The sequence below is a fragment of the Microtus pennsylvanicus genome, chromosome 3, assembly GCF_037038515.1.
Source record: "Microtus pennsylvanicus isolate mMicPen1 chromosome 3, mMicPen1.hap1, whole genome shotgun sequence".
Taxonomy (NCBI): Eukaryota; Metazoa; Chordata; class Mammalia; order Rodentia; family Cricetidae; genus Microtus; species Microtus pennsylvanicus.
This window is the reverse complement of record NC_134581.1, coordinates 76,339,306-76,349,981: the sequence shown is the minus strand read 5'-3', so window position 1 is coordinate 76,349,981 and position 10,676 is coordinate 76,339,306. Positions and strand designations below refer to the sequence as shown.

The window sequence follows — 10,676 nt, the reverse complement described above, 5'->3', positions numbered from 1 at the left end:
GGAACCACATACAATCTGGGCTTCCACACACACATACTTGTCAAAATGCTTTTATTATTGTTCTGCTGAAACGCTTACAAATACTGCAAAACACCCAGCCAGGCCCAGCGACCAAGGGTCCGGTGCTGGGGAGGGGAGGGAGGTGGCTTAGTGTTAAGGCGTAAAGGCTGAAGCCAGCCAGCTGGAGACTTGATCCCCCACTCTTTTCCCATGGCCTCTGGGAAACTGAAGGGAGGGTACCACAGCTCAGGGCCTTGCTTCTGCCCTCCACACCCACAGCTCAGGACTCTTTCTGGGCACCCTGAGCTACTCTCCTTCCTTATTGGGAACTGGTCCTGTCAGAACAGGAGGACAGAATCTTAGCTTCCTCTCCCCTCAGTGCTGCTGTTCCCTTGGTCTCGGATCCCCGAAAACCGTCCCTTCTGGCTCTAAGCAAGGCACAGCGGAAGGGAGAGGCTGGACTGGGGGCTGGAGACAGACTGCAGCAGGGAGGTGGCATTTCCTCCTGCCAGGTGACACCCCCCCCCAGACCTGGGTTGGAGAGACGATGGCACGTACCTTCATGTGGCCCACAGCTGAAGCAGTGGGCTGAGCCACAGAGTGGCCATGGCAATTAGTGTATAACCGTGGTGATGAAGCAGTCACCATGGAGACCATGGTGATGGGGTTGGACCTCAAGGATGACACCTGAGGTCTCTGGTCCTTGAGCAGAGTAGTGAGAAGTACGGAGGTGGGAGGATGAGGAGTGGCATGGGGTTGGGAAGCGCTGGCCTGAGCTGTTCCCCAACTCTACACACGGCTCTGCCCAGTACCCCCCAGGTCCCTGCACGGGGTGAGATGAGAAGGGAATCTTTGGCAGATTCTGGTACCATAATTTGTCTTTTATACAGAGAAAACAAGCTGAGGTGAGCAGGTGCCAGGTTAGAGTTGAGAGCCCAGCTCTGCGACAGCTCTCTAGGCCTGCCAGACCCAAGAAGGACCCCCTAACTTCTGGGCTCCCAAGAGGCAACAAAGCCTCTCCCTCTCTTCTCTGCTGGCCTTTTAGGGACCCAGGCCCAGCCCTCAAGCACCAAACCCCTCACAGAACAATTTGTCTTCTTGCACAAAAGGCCTGGGGTTCTCTGCCACATCCTGAACCTGTGTGACCCTGTGTGGCCTGGTGCCCAGTGTGCCGCTGTCTTCAGGGACAAGCCAAGCAGCAAGTGGCAGGGCATGGGTCCTGGGGTTGACCTGGGAACCCAGGAGTGCACGGTAGTTAGTTCATGAACTGGGTGTAGCCCTCAGCTCCTGTGACGATGACATCCATCCAGATGCGCATGGCCTCTGCAGATGGGGCCACCATGTAGTACAGCCGGTCATGGGTCTTCACGCAGAAGGTGAGGGCTGGGTTCGGACTCTGCCAAGGCAAGACAGGAAGCTAAGGTGAAACTCCATGCCCAGAGTACTCTGTTCACCTGTCTCTTGTTTGCCGTTCTCTCTGAAGTCTCAGGAAGCCCCGATTTTAAGGTTGTCCTTGGCGTGGGGGGGGGGGGGGGGGGTTCAAGACAGTCCTGGAACTCACTCTGTAGACCAGGCTGGCCTCCAACTCATAGAAATCCATCTGTCTCCGCCTCCCAAGTGCCAGGATTAAAGGTGTGCGCCACCACCACCTGGTCTAAGGCTGAGTCTTAACCAGCCCAAAGCCCAGGGGTCTACAAGTTTTCTTTCTAACACGTGGAAGTATTAGGCTCTCTAAACCCTTGCAACCCTAACGGGCATGCCTCAGTTCCAAAATTAATACAAGAGAATCTGTCATAGGAGTTGTCCCAGTGAGAAGCAGATTCTCCTCTAAGCCAAAAGGAGGCAGGAAAAGACTGTAAGTAAGAGGCTGGACCAGACCCTAGAGGAGCAGAGGTCAGGGCTAGGTGGGGCCTGAGGGCTGGCAAGAAACAGGGCAATGTTTCTTGTCTGGCTCAGCCACCGACAGCTCCTTTTATCGACTCCCCGTCTCCAGCCTAGTGCCTGCGCTTCCCCCACCGACCCCTTCATCTCCCCCGTCAACTGTCCACCTCAGGGCTGCACTGACTGTCAAGGCCAGAGAGAAAGGCAGTAAGTGGGCTTCAAGCCTCAGGAGCCCCTTGCTCCCTCCTCTCTGGCCTGGCATAAATTAGAGGGATGGGGGAGGCGGTCAGGGGTCAGGGGCCATGGGACACAGGAGCTGTTAATATGAGCAGTTCTAGTTAAGAGTAGGGGTACCTCAGTCACCATGGTGAAGTGGAAGAACCTTTTCTGGGAGGGGGAGAGGAAGAAAGGAAGAGAAAACCGGTGAAGACAGTGAGGGCGAAGCGGAGCCTAAAGACGGGCTCAAGGCCTTCATGCCCAGAACACCACAGCAACGCCCTTCCTGGGGGCTATCCCACGCTGGTCCCCACTGCCTCACCTTAGCTGCACTGCGCAGGTGGTCGTAGTACACCTCCTCGATGGCCTGGAAGTAAATGACCCCCTTCAGCTTCGTTTCGTGCTTGTCTGCAAAGGACAAAAAATGGACTGAGCGGGACAGAGCATAGGGTGCCCCGAGTCTGAGCTCGTTTCCTCATCTGGGGAATGGGGGAAGGGTTGGAGAGATGGCTCACTGGTTAAGAGCACTGACTGCTCTTCCAGAGGACCTGGGTTCAGTTCCCAGCACCCACATGGCAGCTCACAACTGTCTGTAATTCCAGTTCCAGGGAACCTGACACCCAAGGCAAAATACCAATGCACATAAAATATTAATTTTAAAAATAAGCCAGGCATAATATAAAGCAGAACTCTGCTGAGGTGCGATTTACTAGAAGACAAGATGAGACCACTGACAAGAAATGTCAGGAAAAGGACAGGCGGGAACAAAACTGGTGAGGCTTTTATGGATGATGTGACCACGTCAGTCCAAAGTAGTGCGCTTGGGACCCTAGCAATTTGCTGAGGCTGAGGTAGTTTCAGGCCTGTCTAAAATAATAATCTCTACAATGCCGGGCGGTGTAGCACAGGACTTTAATTCCAGCACCCAGGAGGCAGAGGCAGGTGGATCTCTGAGTTTGAAACCAGTCTGGGCTACAGAGTGAGTTCCAGGAGAGTCAGGTCTACACAGAGAAACCCTGTCTGAAAAAACAAACAACAACAACAAAAAAAACCCTCTAAAATAATAATTACATTTTAACTTAAACACAAATAATAAACTAGGAAGAGTTTCATCTTAGCACTCAGGAGGCAGAGGCAGAAGTGGGCTGAACTCTGGGAGTTTGAGGCCAGCCTGGTCTAAATACTAAGTTCCAGGCCAAACAGAGCTATGTAGTGAGACCCTGTGACAAGAACCAAATAACAAAACATAATTTATCTGACTTAATATAAAATAACAGATTTACAACAGTGTAATACTGTGTGGCCCTGGCTGTCCTGGAACTCACTCTGTAGACCAGGCTGGCTTCAAACTCACAGAGATCCTCCTGCCTCTGCCTTTGTAGTGCTGGAATCCAAGAGTGTACATGTGGTGGGACATGACACAGCTGCTGTTGGATATGACGGTACAGCATGTCTGTGTGTGCTGCGTAGGCACCCGTGCAAGGATGTGCATGCCCGTGTGCATACACTCAAGAGGCAGAGAAGGACGTCACTTTCTACCATATTCCCTTGAGACAGGGACCTGGGGCTGGGCTGGCAGCCAGAAAACCCCAGCAGTCCTCCGTCTCCATCTGTCACAGTGCTGGGGTAACAGGGGTGCATGGGGCACACAGAGGACTGGATCTGCACCCAGGTCCTCATGTGTGGGCAGTAAGTGCTCCACCCACTAAGCCATCTCTCCAGCCCCAAGGAACATGGGATATCTATAAAACACACCAAGTGTTAAGTACAAAGTGGTAGATGTATTTGAAACAGACTGCTAAGATACCTTAAGGCAAACAGAACAATGTATTCGCTGCTACCATTTGGATATGAAAAGGGAGTAAGAATCCTGTTTGCTGGAATGTGTGCATACCTAAAATCCTAACGTTTGAGAAATACGGGGAAGGGTGTAAGACCAGTTCTGACTACATAGTGAACTTGAGGCTAACCTGGGCTACATGAGATGGTGTCTTACTTATAAAAAGCAACAAAAACCACTCATCAGATGGTACAACTGACACCTTCAGCCACCAGCTTGAGTCCTGCAGGAGATGACAATGCTAATCACTAAACTCAGAGGTGACAGCTACTAGAAGCTCCTCCCCTGGGTCCTTTCCAACACTCTAGGTTATTTCAGGCCCAATCCCCTGCTCTAGCCTCCTAAGGTCCTGCCCCAACCTCCAGTCCTGCTATTCATCTGCCCCAATGTTGGGGGATGAGCTTTGAAAGCCAGTCTGCTACGTCATTGCACAGCCGTCTCCCACGGTTCCTCCTGGGGAGCCAGCTAGTCTTGGCATAGACTTGGGTGTCAATGCCCCCTCCAGCTTGTCTCACAGCATCCTCCACATTAAGCCCCATGGAGTTGGTCACGTTCTCACTGCCCCCTTAGAGGCCCCACTCCACACTCTAGACCATCTCTTCCCCTCCACATTCTTGGCAAACTCCTAACCAAGCTTCAAGACCCACTGCAGACCGCTACAACACACAATCGCGAATCCTCCAACAGCAATAGCTCCGTGCCAGGCACACAACAGGTGCTCAATTACTGAATGAAGGATGACGGAGTCCTAGGTACTGGCATCTAAAAAAGAAAACACAAACCCTTCTGCCAGGAAGCTACAGCCCCGTGAGAAGATGCAGGCACACAGCCTAGTGACTTGCCAGTGTGGCTATGAGCTTGGGAAAACCCTGCACATCTGAGGGTGTCACGGAGTGTGAAAGGCGAGAGCACAGAGCGTCCAGCGGAGTCTGGCACAGTGAACGGCATCTGTCACTACAGCATTCCGCTCGTGGCTGATGTCACCCAGCAGACAGGGATGACTGCCGGAGTGCTGAGGAGGGTGGGAACCACCCCAGGGATGGTGGAGCGGCTGAGGGGTTTACCCAGGTTAGGCTCTGTTGGGATTTCCTGTAAGAAGGAAGAGGATGCAGGCCCAAAGGGCAAGCCACACCTAGGTCCTGGTGTAGCCCACACCCGTCTCAACATTTCCTCCTCTGACCTGAGAAACCTGGCAGCCCTCCAGCCGCCCCCCTCCTTCTTCTTTCACTGGAAACAGTCACAGCTCCTGCCCACACTTCCGCCCCGCCCACCTATCCTTGGTCTTGTGCAATCTGTGGTGGAACGCCTTCTCTCCACAAATCTGTGTCTCATCATCTGGGCCACATCATTCTTGGCCTTTTGGCAATTATCTATCATTGCAGCGGCACCTTGGGCTTAAAATGTCTATTCTCCTGGCCGGCTTCCTTCTCTGTTTCTGTTGCCCGCCTAAATGTGGTCTCCTTTTGTTTCACAGACATGAAGCGAGATCGTATTTGCCAAGTGCCAGCCCAGCACCTGGCACGCAGTCAGAGCCAGCTCCCTGCTTCCTGCCCCTCTGCTGGTTTCCTCCTGCCTTGTCCCCACAAGTGGCTGTCTCTCCCCTCTGCTCCGCCTTGTGGTTGCTGTGAGACCTTCGACAATTAGCGTTTCTGAGTCCCATTTTTCTTTCTTTTTTTTTTCTTTTTGGTGCCCCATCGGGGAATCGAAGAGTCCCATTTTTCTTACACACAAAGTAGGTGTCAATGTAGGGCTTCTTGGCAAAAATGAGACACATTGATGCATACCGAGTCCTGATCACACATGTGTTGGATAAACAGGACTTGCATCTGCTATGACATTCGACGAGGCTCCCCTTGCAGCCTAGCCCCTCTCCTGGACCTAGCTCAATGCACCTCAGCCTCTCCATGTGTGAAGCGGAGCTCTGCTTCCCCAGGCTGACAAGGACCCTCTACTGTCCTAGCCTAGCTACACCTAGGCTTCTGGTCTCTCCACATCTAGGACTGAGGGTGATCAGGGAAGGCTTCCCAAGTGGGTAAAAGGTGAGAGGGAGCAGGCATGCAGGCATGGGGCCTGGGCATTCTTGACCCTGCAGCCCTCCCCTGTCCAGCTCTCTAGGTGGTGGGGCTGAGTGACTGGCAGGCAGGTGGAGCACAAGTTACTTCCCAGCTGAGGCACTTTGGGTCAATGCAAAGCCCCTCAAACCTCTCTCGTCTCTCTGCTATTATGACCAGCAATGTTCCAGAAAGGTTCACTGTGTAGCAATGACAACCAGCCCACAAGGCACAGCAAATTCACGTCATGCACAGGAAAGGACCCGGAGGACCACTGATCACAGCACAGTCTAGCGCTTGCTGACTTCAGACCACACAGCACCTCATGCTCAAAACAGCAAAGTCCAAAGCTATTCCCGGGATAGGAGTCTATGCTAGAGACCGGGTGAGGGGGAGGAAGAGCAGAGTTGAGTAAGGTCCCTGGTTCCTGGGATGTCCCCAGAGTCCTTGATACTGTTTAACTGACTATCTCCAAGTCTCTGAGGGGGAACAAGGGGCAGTTCCCAGGCCAGATTTTGTACCCCGTGTCTGGGTGTTCCCTGTCAAGGAAACCCACACACCGTATTTAACTCTCTGCTTGGCCCCTGCCTTCCTGACAGTGTGCACCAAGGAAGAAAGCATGGCCATCTTGTCACCAGAGCCTGAAATAGGGACTGGAGTTTACCAGATTCCCCACAACACCTCAGAGCGAGGACTACGTGGAAGAATGAAGGAATGTGAACCAGGTACACTCCGTACATTTTCAGAGGAGAGCCTCTGGCCCTCTACCTGAAAGCCTGGCTTCTTTCTAGCAGACCGGCCAACCCAGCTGTTGCAGCCCAGCAGTCCCAGCCCTGACTGGCACAAGGGCAGTCTGTGGGAACTCACCCACATAATAGGAAAGGGTGCGCTTGAGCCGATCAAAGACAAACCAGCGCTTCTTCCACGATTTAATCTTGCCGCCCATCTTGATCAAGTAGCCACGGCAGACCTGGTGGAGAGTAACGCTGAAGAACTATACACATGTGGAGCCTGAGCCTTTCTTCCCAAGCGGCTCCTTTAGGAGAGGCCATCGCCTCTGTCTGCATGGGCAGAGGTCGTCCCCAGCGTCTCAGGCTAGCACACAGGGTCTGGGACAGTCCTGACTATGTCGGGACAGCCTGAAAGCAAAATTCCAAGGTCTCCCTCCCACAGCCTGAGCCACACAGGCTGGTACCTTGCTGCTAAGCACCACATGTAGGCAGGTGTCCACCCCATGGCCTGATGACTCTATGTGCGTCTTCAAGTCAAAGTCCTCCTTCCGGTTGGGCAGATAGCGTGTAAGAGGCCGTGCCTGGGGACAGAGGGCAGGGATGGCAGAGTTATTCCTCTTTTCTCGTTGTTCACTCATTCTTGTTCCTCGGTTTTAGCCCTGGACCTCCCACATCTTAGCGTCACCCCCTCTCAACTCCTGTGGCTGTCACTGGCTTCACAGGACTTGGGACCAGCGTGGAGACCTGGCACACCTGTGCTGACTCGACCTAGGCCTGGGCAAAATGCTGACCAGCCAGTTCGGTTCTCCCACCTATGATACTGACAGCCATTGCTGTCTTCTTGCCCCTCCTCTCCCTGTGGACAGAATGACAAGAGGCCAGATGTGAATGTGTCCTGGGGAAAACAAGTCCCGGGGGAGATCTGTGCTCCAGGGCTGTGTTGCAGGTCAGAGAGGAGCACCTCCCTAGCACTCTCAAGGGCCTGGGTTCCATCCCTACCATCAGAAGACAAACAGAGATGGCTCAGTGGGTGAAGGAGCCTGCTGCCAAGCCTGATGACCTGATTACTGGGACCCACATAGTAGAAGGAGAGAAACTCACAGTTGTCCTTTGACCTTTGTACATACATCTCCCCCTCCACACATACATATACTAAACACATAATATAATTAAAAGATAGAGGAACCTCTCTCTAAAAAGAAAGAAAAATGAGTAAAATAATCTGCTTAGTGATTTGCTTGCATTATATTCTTCTAGTGTCCGAATATTTAATATAGAGACTCTAGACAATCACTAAGGTCTACTTTATCTCTGTTTACTAGTAAGAATTCTCCATTAACTGGGATATTTTTCTACTCTTGCTTTTCCAGAAAAACCTTAAAATGTTGCCGGGTGGCGAGACAAAGGCAGTCAGATCTCTGTGAGTTCAATGCCAGCCTGACCTGCAGAGCAAGTTCCACAATACTCAGGGCTACACAAAGTAACCCTGTCTCAAAAACAAACAAAATCAAGTAAGGGAAATGTCACAAATGACATAAAATATACAACTTGCAAGAGATGCAAAGATGGCTTCCTCTTCTACCAGGCCCTAGCCTCAGAGACAGAGGCTGAAGGACAGGGTCTGAGAGGTGTCAGGGCGGGGACAGGAAAGGGGACAAGGTCTCTGACAAAGATTAGACCATGGTGGAAAAACTCCAGAGTTTCTGATTTTTTTAACTTATTTTATGTGTGTCAGAGGTGTATCTGCTGCACACATGCGTACCACACAGGGGTGTGCTCAGAGGCCAGAAAGGGCACCAGGACCCTCTGGGAGAAGAATTACAGCTGTGTGAGCCACTGTGTGGTTGCTGGGAACCAAAACCTGTTTTCTCTGCAAAAGCAGTAAATGCTCTTAACAACCGAGCCATTTCTCCAGCCCCACTGGTGGTTTCTTTTTTTTCTAATTGTGTGGGTTTTTTTTTTTTTGTTGTTGTTGTTGTTTTTAATTGTTGCTGTTTTGTTTGTTTGTTTTGTTGATTGGTTGGTTTTTCTGAGACAGGGTTTCTAAGTGTATCCCTGGCTGTCCTAAAACTAGCTCTGTAGACCATGCTGGCCTCAAACTCACAGAGATCCTCCGGCCTCTGCCTCCAGCTTCTGGAGGTTTCTTAATTATCAAAGCCCAGTACGGGTCCTACCCCCTAGATTTTATGTTGCCACATCTCAGAAAACAAGGGAGCTGTGGTTGTTGGTCCCTCTACAGGGAGGTCCCAGAGGACCCTAGCTTGGGGTAGACTATGTAGACTCAGTCAGGAGCCGCCTGGCTGAGTTCTACAGCACTCACGGGGTGAGGGACCAGGCACACACGTAGATGCCCTTGCTCAGCCCCTTTTTTCCTCCCCCTGCTCATCTCTCCCGGGGAACGTCTAGTTTTGAGCAATGAAAGATTTTTGCCTGAGGAGAAGTTATACACTAAACATTAGAGTTTGGTTGTCCACAAGTGACAGAGACTGGAGCCCAAAGGCCCTATGAGGAGAAGAGGGCTGGTACACAAGGAGTACCATGCAAGATTGGCAGTTGGTAGAAGGGATAGATAGCATAGACTCCCAAAACTGAACAGGGCCCTACAGAAGCCAAGGCGGCTGTCCTGGTTCTTACCAATCCTGTAACTCTGGAGGTGTACCCAGAATCCCACGTCTTTGTCTCTCTGTGTACCCAGAATCCCACGTCTTTGTCTCTCTGCGTACCCAGAATCCCATGTCTTTGTCTCTCTCTATAAATATGACTTTGTAGTGGTCGCTTAGGTGTGCCTTTCTTCAGACCCTCTGATTCCAGAGACACACAGGAGGGTGGACAGCTCCACACCCCACCCACCCCAACGCAAGCACCAACAAACCCTCATACGTTTGCTGTAGCCACCAATGAGTCCCAGGTGGATGCTGCCCGCGTGAAGCCCACAGTAATCTTTTCTGGCTGCCGGGCTCCACTGCCTGGCACAAGGGGCCTGCTTCATAGCCAGGTCAAGCCGACCATTACCTGGGCAAACTGTTTCTCCCGCAGCTTTACTTCCTTCTCCACCAGCTGCTGCCTGCGGGCGCTCTCAGTCTGCAGCCTCCTTTCGGCTTGCTCCCGCCTCCGCCTTTCCTCCTCCAGGGCCTGCCTCCGTAGTTCCATCTCCCGCTCCTGCAGAAAGGAAAAGAGGGGTCAGTGCCCTCAGGCCTGCACAGAGGTACAGACCCTGGACACTGGTCTCACTAAGCAAGCATGTCATTAAAGACCACCCTCTCCTGGCTAAGGATAAATGCTTCAAACACTGGCTCTGGCAGCACGTTATGGGCTACACCCTACCAAATCCGTCACACTCTCCACGCCTCAGCTACCTCATTAGGAAACTGGGCTTCAACAAATCTGCTCCTGGGAATGGGGTAAAAGTTCAAAGAAGTCAGATATGCCATCAGATTCCGGCACAGACCAGCCTGGTCTACAGAGCTAGTTCCAGGACAGGCTCCAAAGCCACAGAGAAACCCTGTCTCGAAAAAGAAAAAAAAAAAAAAAAAAACAGATTCCGGCACAAAAATAGCACTCAATAAAGTGAATCTTGTATAACTTTCTTTTATGGACACAGGGTCTCATGTTACTTTGGCTGGCCTAGAACTCTATGTAGACCAAGTTGGTCTCTAACTCAGAGATCCATCTGCCTCTACCTCGTAAGTGCTGAGATTAGAGGTGGATGCCATCACACCTGGCTCTAAACAAAATAAATATTTTTATTTACTTCTCCATGCGTGTGCGTGCGTGTGCACTAGCATATGCACGTCATGTATGTGCAGGTGTCCACAGGAGCTAGAAGAGGGTGTCAGGTTCCTAGGAGCTGGAGTCATAGAAAACTGTGGCCCTCTCCCTCTGCTAGAGCAGCGAGCCCTCTTCACTGCTGAGCCAGCTCTCCAGCCCCAGGCTCTTACAATTTTACACGAATTCCTA

The 10,676-nt window shown here is 51.8% G+C and overlaps 1 protein-coding gene across 50 annotated transcripts in view; it reads right to left on the bottom strand.

The window, feature by feature from the left end:
- Window positions 1-34: 34 nt before the first annotated feature.
- Window positions 35-10,676, bottom strand: part of Phldb1 (pleckstrin homology like domain family B member 1) — a 48,645-nt gene continuing 38,003 nt past the window's right edge. For 24 of the 50 annotated variants that reach the window (XM_075966133.1, XM_075966138.1, XM_075966142.1 and 21 more), the window contains 6 exons: window positions 9,732-9,878; window positions 7,184-7,300; window positions 6,856-6,958; window positions 2,420-2,505; window positions 2,236-2,268; window positions 35-1,396 (listed from right to left, as the gene is read on the bottom strand). In XM_075966133.1, the coding sequence (XP_075822248.1) occupies window positions 1,256-1,396; window positions 2,236-2,268; window positions 2,420-2,505; window positions 6,856-6,958; window positions 7,184-7,300; window positions 9,732-9,878 (627 nt within the window). In that variant the 3' untranslated portion in view covers window positions 35-1,255. The remainder of the gene's footprint in view (window positions 1,397-2,235; window positions 2,269-2,419; window positions 2,506-6,855; window positions 6,959-7,183; window positions 7,301-9,731; window positions 9,879-10,676) is intronic. The other 26 variants (XM_075966136.1, XM_075966144.1, XM_075966147.1 and 23 more) reach the window with 2 other exon arrangements.